The 20,183-nt window shown below is 58.3% G+C and overlaps 2 protein-coding genes and 1 non-coding gene across 4 annotated transcripts in view; 2 read left to right on the top strand and 1 right to left on the bottom strand.

Moving 5' to 3' along the window:
• Positions 1-2: 2 nt before the first annotated feature.
• LOC116815822 (U6 spliceosomal RNA) lies at positions 3-109 on the top strand. Its single transcript, XR_004371582.1, has one exon. It is a non-coding gene; the product is annotated as a U6 spliceosomal RNA (small nuclear RNA).
• A 5,881-nt stretch (positions 110-5,990) lies between these two features.
• LOC116828388 (uncharacterized) lies at positions 5,991-10,344 on the top strand. Of its 2 annotated transcripts, none has more exons than XM_032786694.1 (5): positions 5,991-6,487; positions 6,966-7,648; positions 7,954-8,129; positions 8,873-9,010; positions 9,981-10,344. In XM_032786694.1, exons 1-5 carry the CDS (start codon positions 6,382-6,384, stop codon positions 10,030-10,032), a joined length of 1,155 nt encoding a protein of 384 aa, XP_032642585.1. In that variant the 5' UTR covers positions 5,991-6,381; the 3' UTR covers positions 10,033-10,344. The 2 variants fall into 2 exon arrangements, with proteins under 2 accessions (XP_032642585.1, XP_032642502.1); XM_032786611.1 differs by lacking the exon at positions 9,981-10,344 and adding an exon at positions 9,114-9,346.
• Positions 10,345-10,782: 438 nt separating this feature from the next.
• The window catches only part of ABCA7 (ATP binding cassette subfamily A member 7), a 45,994-nt gene continuing 36,593 nt past the window's right edge, over positions 10,783-20,183 (bottom strand). Inside the window, 12 exon segments of the mRNA XM_075070898.1 lie at positions 10,783-12,671; positions 13,696-13,939; positions 14,671-14,763; positions 15,262-15,365; positions 15,844-15,978; positions 16,068-16,209; positions 16,781-16,887; positions 17,213-17,275; positions 18,184-18,304; positions 19,031-19,160; positions 19,430-19,553; positions 19,802-19,946. Of these exon segments, the coding sequence (XP_074926999.1) occupies positions 12,528-12,671; positions 13,696-13,939; positions 14,671-14,763; positions 15,262-15,365; positions 15,844-15,978; positions 16,068-16,209; positions 16,781-16,887; positions 17,213-17,275; positions 18,184-18,304; positions 19,031-19,160; positions 19,430-19,553; positions 19,802-19,946 (1,552 nt within the window). The 3' untranslated portion in view covers positions 10,783-12,527.

Here is a 20,183-nt window from a genome sequence, read left to right on the forward strand (position 1 = left end):
CTGTGCTTGCTTCGGCAGCACATATACTAAAATTGGAACGATACAGAGAAGATTAGCATGGCCCCTGCGCAAGGATGACACGCAAATTCGTGAAGCGTTCCATATTTTTGGTGAACATCTGGCTGGGCTCTACCAGGTACGTTACTGCCCACCACGTGGGACAGTGGTAGCCGCCCTCTGGGAACCTTTTACCATCCAGAGCTCAGCACAGAGGACCAGGGGCTGCTGGGGAAGTCGTACCAGGGGCACCATTCAGAGGCCGCCCAGCCACCGCACCATTATAGAGCCATACTGGGGCAGACAGCCCAGTATCCCGTCTCTGAGACATCAGTGCCAGATGCTGCAGAGGGAAATGAGCTGAACAGCGCAATATTCAAGTGAGCCGTCCCACGCCATCCAGTCCCGGCTTCTGGCAGTCAGAGATTTAGGGAAACCCAGCACATGGCTTGTGTCCCTGGCTAACAGCCCTATCCTCCAGGAACACACCTAATTCGTGACCCCAGTTCTACTTTTGGCCTTTACAACATCCCCTGGCAATGAGTTCCACAGGTTGCCTGTGCCTGTGGGTGTTTTTTCCTTATGGATCTTGTAGGAGGCACAAAACATCTGTCAGTCTATAAGGTACCACAGGATTCTTTGCTGCTTTTACAGATCCAGACTAACACGGCTACCCCTCTGATATGAGAACAAGGTGTTGGCTTGCAAACAGACTGGGCGCGCCACACTCCTACGCCACAGCTGGCCTTACCGACGCTGGGGAATGTTCCCAAACACATTCCCCAGTGGCTGCTCACGCTGGCGTCAGGAAGCCCAAATTTAGCCAAGATGCTGCCTGCATATTTATTACCTGTTCATACGTTCAGCCGGCCCAGTGGCTAAAACGACTGGCGCTTGGTGCCCACCAGTAGCACAGCAACATGGCCCTAGAACCAACACAGAAAATGTGGCTCTGTTGGCAAACACACTGGGAGAGCCCTGGACCCATATGCAGTGGTGGAGAGGATGATGTATAAAAACAGGTGCCCGGGGAGGAAGCAATGCTTTACCCCGAGCTGAGCAGCAGCCAACAAGGCGCAGAGACGCCCACTGGCAAACACACCAGCGCCCAGCTGCCCTTGTGCTGTGGTTGTTGGTGTCTGGTAGAGTTATCGCTTTAAGTTGCAGCAACGCCTGTATTTTTTCATTTGGTGTTTGGCACCCATGCAGAGCTCTGGTGCCCAGCCCACAAATTAAAAATCACTCAGGCTGGCTAGCTACTGCTTCCAGCCCCTTGTTAAAATTGGCTTCCCAGGGCCCTAGCACACCACAGACAGCAATGGATTAATGTCATAATCCCCCCAGTGAGATGGGTCCCTGCCTTGATCATCCCATGCCTGGTGGCCCCAGAGGCATTTAAAGAACCTAGGACCGTGCCCCCCTGCGCCTGGCTAACCCCCCCACTTCCAGGATCCACATCTGTTGAACTTTCCCCCAGTTCTGTGTCTGGTCAAACTACTGTCCTCCCCCCCTCCCCCCACTCCATCTGGTTAAATGCCCTGCTCCTGAGAGCTGTATCTTGGATCGCAGCTGTCTTCAGCGCTCTGTCTAGATGCAAATCATAAAGCACCAGGTTACAGCTAAGCATTGCCTCCGAGGCAGGCTGCCCCCTTTCAGCAGCTAAATTGACGGGGGTGCTGTACATTAACCACTCTGTTATGCTTGAGGTTCCCAGGGAGCCCCCTCATCCCTAAATCAGCCACTGCAGCTCCTCAGGCTAGCTGTGGTCTATGGGATGATTAACCCCAGCTGTCTGAGGGGCCTGGCAAAAGGAAGCTGGACAAGGGCCAATACCCCCACCCAGCTGTGAAACAGGAGGTGCCCTGCTGAGTGGGGTGGGGCAGCAGGAAACACCACCTCTGTTGACACCTCAAAGCTCTTGCTCCCCTTAATTAGACTCTGCTTGCGAGTAAATTGCTGATATATGGGCCCTTCCCATGCTTGGCCAGGTGGCTCTCTCTGCTTCACCACAGCTGATTCTCACCGTGTCCTCAGCCCACCTAGGCGCACTAAACAGCGGTTCTCACGCCCTCTTTCTGGTCCTTTGACATAAGTGACAAAGAACTTAGTGGCGCTCTTGGCTCGGCACTGGCACCTTGCAACTACAGCATGCTTCCGAGCTCCAGTGAGGGCCAGCTGGTTCTCTGCTGCCACTCAACATCCCACCAGGTCCTGACGGAGAGCTGTGCCCAAGATGCTGTCTGCAAGAAGTCTGGCCCTGCTGCTCCCTTCAGTCCCAAGCCCCAGAAGAACCAACTGTCCTTGGTGAGGTGACCTGGAAATAACTTTCAAACTCTTCAGCAAAATAATTGTAACTTGTTTTAGACCTTTCATGAATAAACCCAACATGCTTTTGAAGCAATCTGTGCGATCGGGCTTGAGGGGTTCACCCCACAGAGCGCTCTTCTGGGCCTCATTCCTTCAAAGCAAAATCTAGCCATTGAACTGAAGCGGGAACCCAAATGGCATCGTCTCAAACCCCTTTGCGGGGCCATGAGCAGGTTTCGGGGGGGCACCAAGCAGGGCTGGCATTACACCTGCTGGGGCCCAGGGCAGAAAGCCGAAGCCCCCACCACCTGGGGTGGAAGCCTGAGACTCCAAGTCCTGCCACCCAGGGCAACTTAGCTTCACAGGGCCCCCGTGACATGGGCACCGGGCACCTGCCCTGCTTGCTATCCCCTAATGCTGCCCCTGACTTTTATATGCAGAAAATGGTTGTTGTGGCACTGGTGGGCCATAGAGTTTTTATAGCATGTTGGGGGGGGGGGGGGCTCAGAAAGAACAAGGTTGAGCCCCCCTGGTCTAGAGAGTTCGGACAGGACTACAGAACTGCAGAGGGAGAACAATGAGGGATGGCTGGCGACTTAGCAGCAATAAGCCACATCCTGCTGTAGCTAGCCAGGTTCTAGCTGTTGATTTCACTCTTCAGAACGCTCCCCTTTGCCCAGGTGAGAAGAATGCCGGGCTGTCAGCTGACCAGCAGCAGCGCTGGGCTGCCTGGCACTGAGCAGGAATAGCCACCATGCAGCTGCAGGTTTGCGCAGGGGCCGGGGCAGGACTGGAGCAGCAGTTCTGACACACTTCCACGCCCACCCACCGCTAACCCCCTGCGCTAGGGCTCAAGGCTGAGGCTGGTTGGCTGAGCTCACAAGCCAAAACACCTGTCAGACAGCACCGTTGGCCCACAGCAGCCCCCACTTGCGCAGCCTTCCTTCTGCGTGCAGTGCCACCCAGCCCCTTCGGCTTTAATCTTAGGCCACAGCATGGTCCCACTGCCACCTGAATGGTGTCCGGAGCAAGGGGGCAGTAGCCCTGGCCCCTGCAGTGTCAATATCTAGCCTGTGCAGCTGCCTGTCTATTGCTCCTGTGCTGGGATGCACAACTTACTAGAGAAGGGGGGCCCGTGGGTGAGATTACCTTGCCCAGCAGAGGTGCCTGGAGACATACACGAACCCAGAATTCCTCTGGTTGTACCTGTGCGTAAGTGCTGACATGCGACTGTTCAAACACTGTATGCTTATAAGAAGCACATGGGATTTTTTTTCAGGGGAAAAGGCAATACGCCTTTTATTGAAGAGACAATAATTAGCGCGCGCGCACACACACACACACACGTTGATTTTGTAGTTACCAGTCGAGAGTCTGGCTCAATCTGGTGGCCAGCTAAGTTGATCACGGGTAGGGAGGACCTGGGTCCCATCGATCACGACCCGGGGAAGTCTTGGCAGGACAAACCCAACATTTCATGGCAAGGCCCCCTGTTTATCTAGTGATTTTTTTTTTATTGGGCCCGATGAGTTTTGCGCCGCTATGCTGTGATTAATTCTTGTTTGATGAGTGCTTGGGGGTTTTAAATTGTTTTTATTTTTCATTACAGCTATTTTGTTCCTAGCACTAGGTGCCTGTTTTAGTTTTAGAGTTGTCAATTTGATATTTTCTGACATGTTGCAGCCTCCTGGAGTCCTTTGTCTGTTTCTGTTGTTTTTTTCTTGTACATCTGGGTTAGCGCTGGCCTTCACGTGGATTTTTTTATACATACAGGCCTTATTTTACACACCGAAGGATTAGTTTACGGAGAACATTTTAAACAGGCCCATCAAGTTGCAATACACAAGAAACCCATCGTGGCATCTTTTACTTATTTTAAAATGCTGAACCTACAACAAGGCAGGGCCTGTAAAATGTCTGTTACTGCCTTGAAATCAGCCCAGACACAGATTCCAGCTGATGCATCTTTACCAAATGGCCCATTTAGACCATTCCTTTTTGGAATTACACCACAAGCCCTGTACGAGGACTGACATCCCTGCCTCCCTGTTGGCCTCAAGAGCCTATGCTGAGGGCGTTCTGGGAGCGACAGCCGTGTGGCTCTACTGCAGAAGCGGGCTGCCATATTGAAAGCAAGGGCGGGCTGAAGCCAAGGCATGTGGCTGCACGTCGCCCTGCCCTGGGGCGTGGTAGGAGGCCTGCGCCAGAGTGCTTTGTTGATCCAGGCTGTTTGTGTTGCTACTGGTGCCACGGCCTTTGAGCTCCAGTCAAGCCTGGGGGTGCTCAGCTAAGGTGGAGCCCCGCAGAGCAGCCCACAGAGGGCGGGGAGAAAGTCCTGGTGAAGGTTTGTTCATCTAGATGCCTGCAGACACGGGGAGCCCACCCCCAAAGCAGTGCTGGAGGCCTCAAAGAGGACGTGCCGACCAGCTGCACCGTCACACACTGCGCCAGGCCTTGACCATTAGCCGATGCACCCGGACGCCGCTCCAGCTCCCCCCACAAAAGCCAGATTGGTTGGTGTTCCAGGGCCCCTCAGGCCCTGCCCCAAAGAGCCCCTCTGCACAGGAACCTATCGTTCGTGTGGGAACATGCCCCACCCAGCAAGAGAGAAACTGGCTGCAGCCACAAAGTCTATGGCCAACCTTTCCGAGGAGGTGGTGAGACCTTGCCCTGCCTGTCACCTATACAGACCAGGAGCAGCCTGGCTACTCCTGGACACCAAAGTCCTCTAACTATTATGTTGTCCAGAAGCTCAGAAGCCTATTGGTTGTATTGGGCCCCTGACCAAGCAAATACCTTCTTGACCTTTGCAAAACCAATATCCTCACCCTTGCTGCGGCAGCTGGTTTGCTGCAGCTGGTGCTGATCCCAGCAAGCAGCAGCTCCTGGTGTCCAGCGGTTCCCCCCATCTGTGTTACTCCCCTGCTGGCCATAGGCTCACACACAGAGTGCAGGCTTTCCAGGGAGGGGCACGGCTCCCTGCTGGCCATAAGTCCAGTGCCCTGGCCTCTAGATCGAATGCTAATAAATACCAGCAGCTACGGGGGGTGAGAGGGGGAGATGCTCCAGGTGAGGGAGCATAAGAGGTCATCATTAGCGTGGGGCAGGGAGAATAGCAGAATAAGGACTAGGGAGTGGGAGGTTTGGGGTCATGGGGAGAGGGATGGAGGCTGTCCTAAGTGAGAGGCAGTGTGTCCTAGTGGTTAAAGGGCTGGGTTGGAAGACTTCGGTTCTATTCTTGAGTCTCCCACAGTTCTGCCTCTGGTAAGTCCCAGCCCCCATGTGGTGCCTCAGTTTTTTCATCTGTAAAACGGGGATAATGTGACTGACCTGCCTAGCTCTTCACCAGACAGGCTGGTGTGCACCATGCTGGGTGATTGGGTGGGCTACGAGAATGGGCACCAGGTGCAGCCCAAGTGACAAACCAGGAAAGGGGACATGGTGCAGGGGGTGCTCAGTAGGGTGCAGGGTGTGTTGGGGAGGGTGGTTACAGACGGCAGAACGAGAGCAGGGAGCCAGAAGTAGAAGCCTCGTGACTGAGTCATTCTAGTAAAACCCTTGGCACTGGCCCATGTGAGCAATTCCACCTTAAGAGGTGCCTGCCTGGGCCCCGCCCCACCCCCTGCAGCAGACAGGCTAGGCCAGGACTGGGGCTGAAGCTGGCTCTTTGGTGGATGAGCTGGCTGGGTCCTTGGGCTCCGTTCATTGCTTGGTTGCTCTCCGAGTCGGCACAAAGCAGGGGGCAGGCTGGGCTGGAACAATGGCTGGCACCCAGCCGCTGGGGCAGGAAGGTCAGTGGTGACGGGGCCGCGGGCACTCCAGGGCGCAGACCGATTCCGGGGGGCAGGTGGATGGATCTGCCCAGAGAGGCACCAGGGCACGGTCCATGCTGGGAACCTCCACCTGCTTCCATGAGCTACCAGCCACGTCCTCCTCCTCCAGCAGCGGCTCTCTACATCTTCCCTCCTTTGGCCTAAACTCCTTCCCTCTCTGGTTTAGTTCCCCCTCCACCAGTACCGCCTCTGCCAAAGAAAGTCCTGCCTTCCTCCGGGGCAGGAGAACGAAGCCACGCTACAAATGGGCTTGGGCCACCAGAAGAGGGGACGCGCTCAGCAGAAGTTACCACCCATCATGTGGACGGACCTGGTGTTCCACCTTTCACCATGCCAACCACCGCTGGAAGGTACGGCTCAGGTATAACCCCCATCCCCAGCAATCCTGAATGATTCCAAAGGACCTTACAGGTAAACCATGTGGGTGTGTGTAAAGATACAGAAATGCAGCCTCCTCTGGGGTGGGACACTGTAGCTGTTTAACAGCTGCACAGCTATTGTATAGCACAGGGCAGCAAAGATGAGCACTGCAGCCACCTCAAAGCGTTGGGTTCGGGGGGAAGGGCAGGGGGCTGGGCAGCTGCTGGAGGTGCCAGCTGAAGCCAGGCTCTGCTCCCATCTGGGTGTGATCTCAGGGCACAGACACAGCTGAGATTAACAGGGAGCAGGCAGCGCCTTCCCTGGGCCGTGGCACTTCTGAGAAGAGGGATTTAAAAAGAACCCACCCAAATTGCTTCCTTCGGGGGGAGCTGGCAGCAGGCATGGCTGAGAGAGAGCCTGGGTTCTGGGCAGAGATGGGCAACGTTCAGCGTTCCTCTTTAATTTCAGACCTCCCACTGGCGAAGGCAAGAGAAGCCTGGAGATCGGCTGGGCCCCCAGGGCAGGTGGCAGACTCCTCTGGTAGGGGGCACAGGACGGGCAGGCGGAAGGAGAGAAAGAAGCTAGCTCCTCGGGCCATGGCCCCCATCCTTGAACACAGGAGAAGAGGAACAGGGTCTTCTCCACCCAGCTGCAGCACTTCAAAGACCTCTGCAGAGGCCCTGTCTGCTCCACAAGCGCCCAGAGATGCAGCCAGCAGGGAGAAGCCCAAGCTCAGGAAGCTCTTGGTCGACCTTCGCCCCATCCTGGAGAACGTCATGGAGCCCTGGGACTCTTGGGAGGGGTGTTCAGAGACAAGGAGCGTCCGTAGCATTGGGTGTTCTCCCCGGGAGTGTGGACAGCCCAGCAGGGGAGGCCGCGACAGCAGAGGTGGAGCCAGCGCCGCTGAAGATCAGACTCACCGGGTCACCTCTCTGCCTCCCATAGCAGCCCAGCCCAGAGACAGCGGTCAGGCTGCCGTGGCATGTAAGCCACCCCTTAGCCAGGCGCAGGCTCCGAGAGACGGCGCACTCGCCCGCCGGGCTGCTCCGAGGCGGGAGCCCACGGCTCCAGAGACCTTCCCGAAGATCAGCCTCCAGCCAGAGCCAGCAGAGCAGCTGCCGCCCCCTGAGCGGAGCAGCTCAGCAGAGACGGTGAGTGCTACTGCCTGCTGCTTCCACTCTGCCTTGTGGTCACCATCCCCAGAAGACCAGGCCCAGCTAAACGAACCCCTGCAGCAATTTGTACCAAGCCCAGGCATGTGATTTTCCACAAGGACGGGATGAAGGAAGGGGCCTTAGAAATAGCAGTGGGGGGTGCCCTCCCCAAATACACTGCATCTGCTTAGGGGTGTTGGAACGTGGCCACCATGGGGCCTCAGGTTGCAGTGAGTCAGTGCAGGAGAGGTGGGGGTGCACATCTTACAGGTGTCGCTCCTCCCTCTCTCTCTCTCAACCAGGCTGGAGCTGGCAGCCTCCTGAGGCCAGAGCACTCCCCAGACATCCAGCTCCCCACCCGCCTGCTCCTGCAGCGCCTCCAGGAGACCACGACCAGCCAGAACCACCAGCTGATCGCTCAGGCGCTGCAGGCTCTGCGCAAGGAGCTGCAGGGGGAAGCGCCTGCCTCACCCAGCGAGTAAGTGAACCCCACAGAGCCTGCCCAGGCTGCTTGGAGACCCTTTTGCAGCGTCACCCCCTAAAGAGCTTTGGCACAGACAAGCTAGGTCCCTCCCCACCTCTGAGGGCACCTTCCAGGAGTAGCCCTGCACATGCAGCAGGGCGCTTGGGGACACGGCTAGAAGGGCCTGGGGGACTTTGGTGACATGCAGAGGTGACAGTCTTGAGTTGTAAGGCCTCAGCCAATGTCAAACCCAGCCCTGCCTGCCCTTAGCCAGACCCCTGCAGCTTGACATACTCAGCGCCCCAGATCCTGCATCTCGGCTAGGAGGCAGAACAGAAGGGGGACGAGAAACGGAGAGCAGGGGGCTGGGGATCAGGGAAAACTCCAGCAGGCTTCTGCCCATCTCTCTCAGCTTCCAGCCAGGGATCACTTTGCAGATACTCAGCGTGGCCTCACCCCGGGGGTAGCTAGCGCCAGACCCAGTTTACTGAGGCGGAGCTCACTCAGCAAGTCCAGGCCAGGAATAGAACCCAGGAGTCCTGGCTCCCACTCCCCTGTGCTAGTCACCAGTCCGCACGCTGTGATTGCCCAGAGAACTGCATTCAAGCCCTAAGTGGGGGCTCCCTCACCCTTAGCTCCAAAGTGCTCCCATGGGGAGATAATACACAGCTGGGGGCGGGGGGGTAGGCAAGGATCAGGCTCCCATCCCAGCACCAAGGGGCCAGCCCAGCTAGCGTGACCCCACTGTCTCCTTGCAGAGGGGAGAGGTGGCGTTTGCTCCGGGAGCCTGCACTGAAGAGGAAGGATGATGCCAGGAGGAGGAACAGGAAGGCCGTGGGGCTGCATCCTCGGGCTGCAGAGAGGAGACTGGTGAAGCTCACCTGGAGGACAGGCAGGTGAGCCACTGGGACAGCCGCGGGGGGTGTGTTCCAGCCCCATATCCCTCTGCGGGGATCCACAAGAGCTCCCCACCATGTACCCCTCCTCCTACCCCTGCAGACCACGGCAGCCTGAGACTTTGAATCCCTGGACTGAGCCAGGGAGCTGGAGAAGGAACATAAGGGCAGGGAATCTGCCTTCTGCAGGTCCCAGAGTAAGACGAGGCAGAGGGATACCACCCTGGCTGGCAGATCAGGTGCGTGCCAGCAGGTCCCAACACACTCCAACTTTCCCAAATCCCACAAGGGCATGGTGCATCCAGAGCACAATGAACTCAGGCCTCTGACATGCCAGCCCAGGGCAGTAGCCGTACTGCTACCCTGGCAGCGAGATCATTGTCCTTTTCAAGGCAACGTAACGGTGTCCTAGGAACTGGACAATCCAGCCTTGGGTTTTAGCAGCGCAGGCAGGGCTGTAGTCGCAGTGAGACAGGGAGGGGGCAGGAGAATGAGATGGGGCAGAGCCAGCAACCACAGGACATTCCTGCCCTGACAGGATCTGCCCCCTACCGAGCCCAGTCCAGCCAGAGGATAGGGCCAAAACAAGACAGATCACATTCCCCGAGCCAGGGGAGCGGCTTCCCAGCACTGGCACGCCGCCGGCTGTACCCGCAGACACCTCTGGCCCTTCTGCCCTTTTCTTAAGGATTGGATCAGTTGGGAATCGAGTGCTGGTGAAACCCATGGAGTCCAAAACCGCCTTTAGCCCCATCAGCATCCACTGTCCCCTGTGTCTGTGCTGCCATGAAGGCATCTCCCCTGGGGCTAAGGAGTGGGGTGCCATCCCGTGGCCCCAGACTGCCCCAGGGGATGGAGGTGTTTTGTGCCAGAGACACTTGCTCACTAGGACCTGGATTAAACCCTCCAGCTCCCTCTGTTTCCTCCTTCCTGGCATCTCCTCCCCTTCCCCTCTTCTGTTCTCTTCCAGCCCCATTGCCGGCTACACCACGGAGGCAGCCTGCCCCCAAATCCACCGCTGAGAGCCCCACACCGAGAGCAGCTTCAGCCATGCAAACCTGCTCAGGCTCATGTCAGAGCAGCACCGCTCCACTCGAAGAGAATACAGCAAGCCCAGCGCAGTCAGGAGCAGAGCCAGAGAAGATCCGGGGGAAGGGGAATAAAGAGGATTCAGAGGTTGCTGGATCAGTTGGCCCCAAGACGGACACTTCTCACCCAGCACAGGACCCTCCGGGTCAGCAGGTACAGAGAAGAGAATCCAGTGGTTAGAGGTGGGGAGGAGCAGTCAGGACTCCTGGGTTCCATCCCAGCAACCACAGGCAAATCGCTTCTACTTGTGCCACAATTTGCCCTTCCGCACAATAAAGGATATTAAACACAGGGCCTGAGGGGTTAATTATCTGCAGGGTATTGAAAACCTTCAGCTAAAAGATGCTACCTTACATTAGGCCCCTAGGTACTAGGGCAACGGGTGGGTTAGGAACTCTTAGTGGGTGGCTAGCACCTGGGAGACTTGACTGCAAGTCCCAGCTCTCCCGGTGACCTTGGACAAGCGGCCGAGGGCCCGATTTGTAACCCTGGCCCCTTGGTTCCCCATCTGTGCCACAGGATCTACAGCCCTGCCCTGCCTCGCAAGGGGGATAAATACACTCAAGCTTGGCAGCTACTCAGAGACGGTGGAAATGGGGCTGGCTGTGGACCCTAGAGCCATGGAACAGGGGAGGAAAGAGAGAAACGAAGGGCGAGCTGGAGAACAAACCCCGACGCCCAGCTAGAATCATTCCACCCACAAGCTGGGAGTTACTGTGTGCGTATATTTAATTCGCTTCGTATTTCACGCAAATATCCACAGACTCTGCTCTATAAATACCAGAAAACGGACCAGCTACGTGAGAGAGCCCAGCCCCAGTGCCCTCAGGAGTGCATGGGCAGAGGGTCACACCTCTTTGGGGCCAGCATTGCATGGAGAGGCGTCGGCCCAGGTGTTTGTAACAGTCGGCTGAGGCGCAGCGATGCCCCAGCCCAGCCTAATGCCCGGGGCACAAACGCCACAGTACGTGGTCAGCGGCCACTGCCCACTTCTTGGACCATTGGAACGGCCACTGCCACGGCAACATGTTCCCGGCCATGGGCCATTTTAAAAGGGGATAATACAATACTCAGATGGTGGGCAGGGCTGGTGGGGAGAGTGGGCAGAGTCTGTGCTAGGACAGCACCCGGGGCGAGGGGCGCATGCTCCATCGTCCTCGGGGAGGGGAGTCAGTGCATCCTTAGTGACCGGACAGATGGCCAGAAAAGCAGGCGGCCTCGGAGAGGAGCTCTTCCCTCCGCCAAAGGGGGAGGAGGGGAAGACTGGCAGAGCGAGGGCAGCTGGGGAGGGAGCTGGGGAGCCTCAGGGCTTGCAGACCTCCCTGCCTAGAGACACCTCAGGGTCCGGGCAGGGGCATAGCATCTAGGGGCCTCATGACTTGGTCCGAGGAAGGATTAACACAAGGGGATGGGGGGTGTTCCCACGGGAGGCCCCAGTGGAGGCAGCATGCTAAGGGGCAAGGCAGAAAGGAGGGGCTCACGGCCTAGGCAGATGACTGACGGGCTCCCAGCCAAGGCCCCGTGGGAGGAGGGATGGTAGCTGCAGCATAGCGAATGGAGGGAAAATGGAGCACCCTCCCCAGGAAGAGAGGGGATCCCTGAGATCACACTGCTGGCGAGGGCCTTGCAGTCACTGAAGGTGGGGGGCAGCCCTACAGTCTGTTGAAACAGCAGCTCATAGCAGAATGTAGTGAAGGGCAGGGGGCGGGGTGACCAAGGACCCTACAGGGTCCAGCCAAGCCCCCCTTTGTGCGCCCAAGCGGCTGGGTTTAATGGGGGTATGTCTCTGAGAGAGGCCCCTAGGCCCTCCCCTGGGGGGGAAGTGCACAGGGGTGGGCAGGGCAAGGGGTGAAATCCCACCCTGGCCCACTCAGAACTGGGGCAGGGCCCAGTACAGACACCAAGTGAGAGCTGCAGGCCACAGGTGCCCGAGCAGGAGAGCCTGATGGGCCCAGCCTGGGATTCAAACTCCGGGCAGAGGTGGGTGTTGGAGCCCTGGGAGCCAGATCCCACCTTCTTGTTGCCAGTTAAGGCATAACAAGGCCCAGGCCCCCCACCTCCTGCTCCCTGGATTGGCGGGGGGGGGGGGGGGTGACTCACAGGAAAGCTTCCTGCACCTTAGGGTGGGGGCTTGGCAGGAGCTGCTCCCGAAGGGCACGATGGAGTCAGGCCCTACCCCCTCTGCGCTGTTGATTCAGGTTTAAGGAGCTCTGTGTTGCTCCCCTGGGGAGACAGCCATGGACGTGGGGCAAGGTCCATCAGCTGGGGGCCTCTGCCCCCTACGAGCAATGGGTGTTTTATTGATTCAGGTTTAGGGGTAGGTGGGGCTTTCCCTCCACCCCTCCTTGCTCTAAGCAGGAGGAGCCCTGGTGCTTTGAGGGAAGCCCCCCCCACATATTTTGGCTGCACTCCTGGGTGGGGTAGGGTCTCAGACAGCACTCTCCTGGTAGCTGTCGTCCTCCAGGAAGTGGGTGATCCTCTTCCAGGGGCCAGGGGGCTCGAGCTCAAATGGAGGCGCCAAGTCCGGCAGGGGCTCATCGTCGCTTTGGTCCCTGGCGAAATGAACAAATACCTGGCGGGGAAGGGACAAAAGCAAGAGTCAGGCAGGGTGACAGGCAGGCTTGCCTAGTGGTCACAGCCTGGGACTCGTGAATTGAGTAGTGTCTGGTTCACCCTGGACCTCCGCTCTCCAGGATGAGCTGAATACCAATGAACGACTGTGAGAATTAGAGAGAGAAAAGTAACAGAAAAAGGTAAACAGCAGGTCGGGTGCGGGACGGGACTAGCTGGAGGTGCACATCGGCAGTTTGCTGTGGTGCATTTGGGAGACGAAGAGAACACCTTGATATTCTTCCCTAAGGAGGTAAATGCACAGTGAGTTTGCTACATGACAGAGGGGTCTCAAGCAGGCTCGGCTGAAAATGCTGGACAGAAGTTTGGGTGAGAGATGCTTCTTTAGAAAGGAGGAGACCCAGCTAGTTAAGCGGAGGCTCTAGAAAGAGGGATAGGATTTCGTGTTCTGTGTAACCTGTGTTTCCAATATTCTTACTCGCTGTCACTCGAATCTCCGCTCTTTGGTCATGCGCTGGTCTGGTTTTCACTGTAATACATGGATGTGTGGAGCATTTGCAGAACTGCATCCTAGGCGTAGCTAGTGAGCTGACGTGTGCTGGCTGTGGGAATTCCCAGAGGGTTCGGTGGATGAGGGGCTGGACCCAGCAGGGAACACTCCATGGGCTCGGCTGTGCCTAAGCCATACAGAGGGAGCGAGGCTGGCAGGAGCCTGGGAGCAGGACTGGCATTACCACTGGTTGGTAGTTTCGGGATGCTGACCCATGGCAGGCACAGACAAGACGCCTCATGCTAAGGGCAGGTGGGGGTGAGGTGCCTCACAACGCTGAGAACCCCTGGGGAACATCCCAGCTGTTGGGAAGACGCTCTCCCTGGTGGTGTCCCAGTTGGCACCAACATGGTACGAGGACAGTCCCTTACACTCAAGGTATGGGAAACGTCCATTTATTTGATCCCGGTCAACAGGGGGGCGCTACAATCTCCAAGTCTGGAGGGGAAGGGCCAAGACTCGGCCCTGGTCTCACCTGGTCCAGTGTGGTTTGGGACACGGAATAGTCCTCGATGCGGTAGGTGCCCCTGTGAGCAGACAAGATGCTGAAGATCTTGGCCAAGGAACAGCTTCGAGAGGGAAGCTGGTACTGCAGCATGCAGTGATGTCTCTCTTTGAGGACGATGCCGGGGAAGGAGTCCTGGATGAATGTCTCCACGGACCGCAGGTCCGGGCTGGGGCCCGACACCCGCAGGGTGATTGTGTAGCCGTCGCCGAACCTATGGCAAACAGGCGGGCAGGTTTGTTCGTGGACATGCCAGGCGAACATTGACCACTGCTCAAAACAAGGGGGACCGACGGCTCTGGAGAGCAGCTCCAAGGGTTAGCACGGCGGGGATTTCTCTGAGCTCCACCACCGAGGGAGTTACCCCAGCCAGGGAGGGGAGCAGGAGCTTTGGGAAAGGAGAGGCAGCTGCACTGCCCCCCTGTTGGAGTCCTCTGGTTCAGCCACAGATCAGGAGCAGCAAGGAATTCCCCGCCCCACACGCATGCCTCAACCCTGACCCATGGTCCATTCGTTCCCAGGCCACTCCACTCGGAAGGCCACCGAGCTCGGGGCAATCAGTGCCAATAGCGATGGTGGTGTCTTGCCATCAGAACCACTAGGGGACTGGCCCGAGACCACCAGATACATTTCAGGGACTGCCAGATGGTGGTAACTGGCGCATGCTAACACCCTGGGATGGATTCGAACTGGCGCCCTAGAGGTGAGCCCCCCCACACCAGTGCTGGGACTGCCAGCTCCCTGAGGAGGATTCATTAGGGGCAGCAGGGGGTGGATTCAGCTCCTTTCTTTCCTGCCTCAGCCTCTCTACCGATGGAAAGCGACTCTGGCATGTACATTCCCTCTCCACCCCCCCATGGTCTCTGCGACATTCCCAGCACAGTTTGGTCCCTAGCAGGCCATCCGCTCTGTGCCGGGTTCCCTGGACAGATGACACTGAGTTACCTGTTCTTCAGGTGCTGCACGCTCCCCAGGCAGCGGAACCGGCCGTTCACCATGATGGCCATGCGGGTGCACAGGGCTTCACACTCCTCCATGCTGCCCGAAGGGAAGAAGTGATGGCCTGAGCACCCCCGACTTGGCACCCCCACACTTCTCCCCTGCCCAACAGCCCCCCATGTTTGCTTCCACTGGGCCCTTCCCTGGCGAGGGGAGGGGGCAGTGTGGGCTAGTGGAGAACATACTTCCCACCCGGGTGCCAGACCAGGCCCTCAGCTGGGGCAAGTCATAGGTCTGATGACTCCCAGAGGGCCGGCTACTGTTAGCTCATGCTGGCTGGTGGGGGGTGGGGGGGTGTCGCTGTTATCCCTGCCAGGGAGTGGGAGACCAGAAGCGCCCCCTGCTGCAAACCCCTGGCTCAGACACAGATCAGGAGCTGCACCGGCTTCCCTGCCCCCTAACCCTGTGCATGGCACAAGGGGAATCACTGCAAAAGGGCGGATTGACAGCTACTCGCCTGCGTGGGGGTGGGCTGGGCTAGTTCCTGATCCCCACGGGGGTTGAGGGACGGATGAGCAGCTCAGCCCTTTCTCTTACCTGTGGGAGGTGAGCACCACGGACCTGCCCTCTTTGATCACGCTGAGGATACAGTTCCACAGGAACCGCCTGGCTCGTGGGTCCATCCCCGTGGTCGGCTCGTCCTGCAACGAGCCCCGAAAGCAGCTTTGGGTCAGCCCTGGCCCTGTCCGTACCAAGCGTGCGTCGGGGTGGGAAGCACGGCGGATTTGGCACCAAGGCCCCTGGGCACCGCTGTGGCCACAGGAAGGGGCAGGTGTTAATACCCAGGGTGCCCAGGGCCAGAACGGTGTAAATGAGGACTGGAGCCAGGGGCTATAATGCAGCACGGCCCCCAAGCGAAAGCCCAGAGGGCTCTACTGCTCCATCTCCAGCCTGGGCCCAGGTACAGAGCCCGACCGGGGAGGTCAGTTACATCAAGGCTGCGTCCCCATGGTCTTAAGTTAAATAACCAGGCAAATTAACAGGGCCAGGGTTTGCCTATGCAGACAACTGTGCAAATGAGCTGCCTTCTCCCCCTTCATCCAACAGCGGCTGGAGGGGGCTGACTCGGAGTGCAGGGCAGTACCACCCAGGTGCCCATTAGTGCCTGGCAGCACTGACCAGGAAGATGACCGGTGGGGCACCAAGGAGGGCGATGGCCGTGGAGAGCTTGCGTTTGTTTCCTCCGCTGTATCCCCTGGCGGGTCTGTCGGCATACTGTGCCAGGCCCAGCGTGGAGACTCCCCACTGAGCCACCTACAGAGAGAGAAGCACAGAGGCTGAGGAGCCAGGAGGCATCTCCCCTGCTTTGGGGCGGGGGCAGAAAGGGGAGGGGGAGCTTTTACCCTGGGCGTCTCCTCCTCGGGGACACCACGCAGGCGACAGTAGAACTCTAGGTGCTCCCGTCCCGTCAGCAGGTCGTTAATGGCGTCGAACTGGGGGCAGTAGCCCATGTTCTGATGGACCAACTGCAAGTCGCTGAGCATGCTGCAAGGGCAGAGAAACCGCGCAGCTGGACGGGGCATCCCGCAGAAAAGCCCAGGGGAAACCGATCTACAGGGAGAGGAGGGGGCGTCCCGCAGTGGAGCCCAGGGGAAACTGACCAGCAGGCAGGGGAGGGGGCGTCCCGCAGCGGAGCCCACCGTGCTCCAGAGATGGGATGGGAGATTGGGGCATCCCCAGGGCTGCCAGAGCACAGCAGAGCAGCCTGAGGGCAGGAGGAAGGGGCATGTATGAGTGTGTGTGTCGATGACTCAGTTCTCGTGCTAGTGCGACACGCACCCGCCCCGTAGCTCCACCACACACACACAGACCCCCTCTCCGATCTGCACAGCCCTGATCCCACCCTGTTCCCCACAGTGCTCCCGTCTGTACTGGTTTCCCACCCATCCCCCAGCCAGGTGCTCCCCTGTCCTCCCTCCCATTTCTCCCTGTAACAGTCACCTGTCCTGTTCTCTGGGGCCCGCACCTGCCCCCCCGCCCATGAACTCGTCTGCACTTACCTGTCGTCCCTGCCTTCACCCCCCTCAGCAGTACTCACCTGTCCCTCCCCACTCACCTGTGCCCTTTCAGACAGGCATATCCTAGGGTCACCTCGGTGTCCCCCGTTAGCATTTTGAAAGTGGACGTCTTCCCAGCGCCGTTCACGCCCAGGAGACCGAAACACTGCGCCAGGATTGAACACAGGGTTAAAGGCAAACTGTCCCCTAAGCCACCCACCCTGCCTGGCTCCCCACTTCCAAGAGGCACGGAAGGGAGAACACCACTTGGACTGGGGCTCAGGGCCAGGATTTGGGGGGGCCTGTCACCTCTTCCTCCCTAGGACACACTCACTGGACTGTCTGCTCCATCCCCAGTGTGACATGGGCCTGAGCCAGCGCTTCCCCACACCGACCTGCTTCAGATCTCTCGTTCCACCAACCATGGCTGCCTACCCTTTGAATCCCATCCACAGCCAGGTGCCTTGCACCTGGCCCACCAGCGGCCTTACCTCCCCCGGGGGGATTCCCACACACAGGCGGTCCACAGCTAGCTTCTTCTTCGCCCGGTACACCTGAGAGAGAGGGCAGGGAAACAGCCTGAGAGCGGCATCCCAGGCCTGAGGGCTGCAGCACGTGGGGAGAGGGCGGAGTCACGTGTTTGTGCGGGAGCCTTCCGCTCCGTGCGAATGCAGGCCAAGCACCTGCCGCAGCGAGTGGGCAGACCCACAGTGAACATTGCATGAAACTCCACCGCCTCCTGGTGTTCTCATTCCTGGCAGGAAGGGTTCATCGCCCTTGGAATCCCCCAGAGAGGCGGGGGATCGCGGGCGAGGCTGGACTGAAAATTTGGTCATCAAAACTGGTTTTTACAGGATGCTGGGTGTGTGACGAACCGAACATATTCACAGGAAGGGTCTGGGTTTATGGGGAAACTCAGATGTTTGTCAGAGAAAACGAATGCCCCGAAACCAAAATATTCCCATTTGGCTATTGCTGCCGCCGCAGAGCCTCATGGGATGTGTAGTTCAATTGCTTCATCCCTCCATTCTCTTCTATGGGTTGGGGGCCCCTGCTGGACTGCACCTCCCATGATGCACCATGGCCAGGGACTCCCCAGGTGCACTGCTTGCCCTTTCCAATGGGAGGGGGGATTGTGGTGGCTCATGGGAGATGTAGTCCAATCAGGGGGGCCTGGCCCACAGCAGAGAATGGCATCCTGTGGCAGCATTTCCAAACTGAGATTTGTTGATATTTGAACAGCTGCCAAAAAAAATTAAAAAAATAAATTTTCCACTGATTTTCTTTTTCATTTTCATTAAATTTTTCTATAAAACAGAAAAAAGTGGCACTAGGAAAAGCCAAATCCTCCTCTGGGGGTCACGGTGGGAGGTGGATGATGATGCCCCCCCCCACCCCCAGTTGAGGAACAGGCTGCCCCGAGAGTGGAGTCGTTGCCCAGTTCCACCCGCCCCCTTCACACCTTGGTCAGGTCATGCAGCACCAGGATGTCTCCCTGCCGAGCTCCGCTTGTGATCTTCTCCCGCTCCCTAGCCACGTCCTCGTCCTCCCCGCCCAGAGGGGGAAGTTTAACGGCAAAGGGCCTGAAGGGAAGGAGGGGGAATGGTTCAAACCAGGATGCAAACAGAGGGTGACGTCCCACTAGGGCGAGTGGCATGGAACGGCACGTTGGGCAGCGCGGTTGCCATGACACCCAGACCTAGCATGGGCTCTAGGGAACTTGGAGATCCCATAAATGATGCTGGAATCCCGGAGGGCTGCGATCAGGTGTTGGGGGTCCCAGATTGCCAAATGGGAGGGGTCCCAGCTAGACCCCAGCAGGATGAGACAGGGTATTTTCATGGTAAGAGTTGAGAACTGCTGGTCTAGACTGGTCCCAACTGTGAAGACAGGGCCCGTGTGAGCGAGGTCAGATATGACAGTGACCACGTAAGCACATGGGTGAGAGTCATGGAGAACTAGGCTCCTAAATCACTTAGGGCACATCCATACAGCAGCCGGGAGAGGGGAGGTAAAAATCATGCAGGTTTGGCTCAGAGGCCTGGATGGACAGACGGAGGCAGCAAGCAGAGGTGGCATCGCAGCCCTCCCCGGGTCATGTCACTGAGATGTTAACTCTGCCAGCCCAGCCCCACGCTCCAATGACTGGTGGGGAGCTGGGCGAAGGGACAGATTAAACAAGCGGCTTTTCCCACCCTGCTATGGCAGGGAGGGGGAGAGCGACTCGGGGAGGGGGTTGGCCAGAGCTGGATTTCCACCCCAGCTGCACGCCCACCTGCCGATCCCGCCGACCCCCACCGGCCCCTCACCGGAGCTTGACGAAGAACCTGTACTGCAGCAGGATGGTGAAGAGGAAGAAGACGACGCCCTGGAGAGCCATGGCGAACATGTTCTTCCCGGCCAGGTCCCAGCACAGCGGAGACACGAAACGCTTGTCTCCTGGGAAAGAAGCGGGGAGAAATGGGGCTTTAAAAGAAGAAGGGGTGGCACAGGGGAGGCATGGGACAGGACAGAGTCAATGCCCGGCAGAGGGTTAGATACCACAGTGATGGTCGTGGCCTAAGAACCTAGGCAGAGACAGACAGATGCTCCTGAGGAGGAGGTGCAGGGATCACAGGCGTTACCCATTCATGCTGAGTCTGGCCCATCCAAGCAGAGCAGGAGTGGGGAAACATGTCACCTCAACACTGTGGGCTCAGGAGACTCACCAAACCGCTCAAAAGCGTCAGCCATGGCCTGGTTCTTCACCATGTCGATGAGGCCCCGGCCCAGGCAGAAGTGCGGGAAGATGAGGAAAACCTTCTTCAGGATGCGGTTGACGTGGTTCAGCTTCTGCCCGGGGCAGGGGGGAAGCAAAAGGGTCCGGCTTAGGTGACGGCCCCAGCTCTGCGACACCAGCATGCGGGGTTCCCACCATCACCCTGGGGGTCCCCTTCCCCTGGGAGCTGAACTCACCTCATTGCAGGCACCGGGCTGAAGTTGGGGGCCTGGGCGGTTGCTAGTTAATCTTGGGTTGGAAAATCCCCACCGCGCAGCCTGTCCCGAGGGGGCCAGGGAAGCCCTCAGGGTGCAGGACTCACCTGGTCGGTGAAGAGCTCCAGCACGAAGGTGGCCACGCTGCTGTTGATGCCGATAAAGAGGTTGACGCAGGTCAGCACCACATAGGCCGTGCTGGGGACGCTGAAGAGGAAGGAGGCCGGGTACATCAGCGGCGTGATGGACCAGCTGGGGTGGAAGAGGAACAGAGCTGAAACAAACCCGAAAGACACCAGGCCTGGCCCCAAGGACCCAAGCCCATGCTGCAAACCAGGGCTGGGAGACAAGGGGCCAATGTCCCACGAAACCCCACCACCTCCCAGCTTGGTCCTGCAGGGCAGGGCTGCCAGCTGTAATCCACCCCCGAGAGAGACCTACCAGGCAAACACCCTGAGGTCCAATGTAGGGAGTGTGTATTTCAGTCTC

The sequence above is a fragment of the Chelonoidis abingdonii genome, chromosome 11 (genome assembly GCF_003597395.2).
Source record: "Chelonoidis abingdonii isolate Lonesome George chromosome 11, CheloAbing_2.0, whole genome shotgun sequence".
NCBI lineage: Eukaryota > Metazoa > Chordata > Testudines > Testudinidae > Chelonoidis > Chelonoidis abingdonii.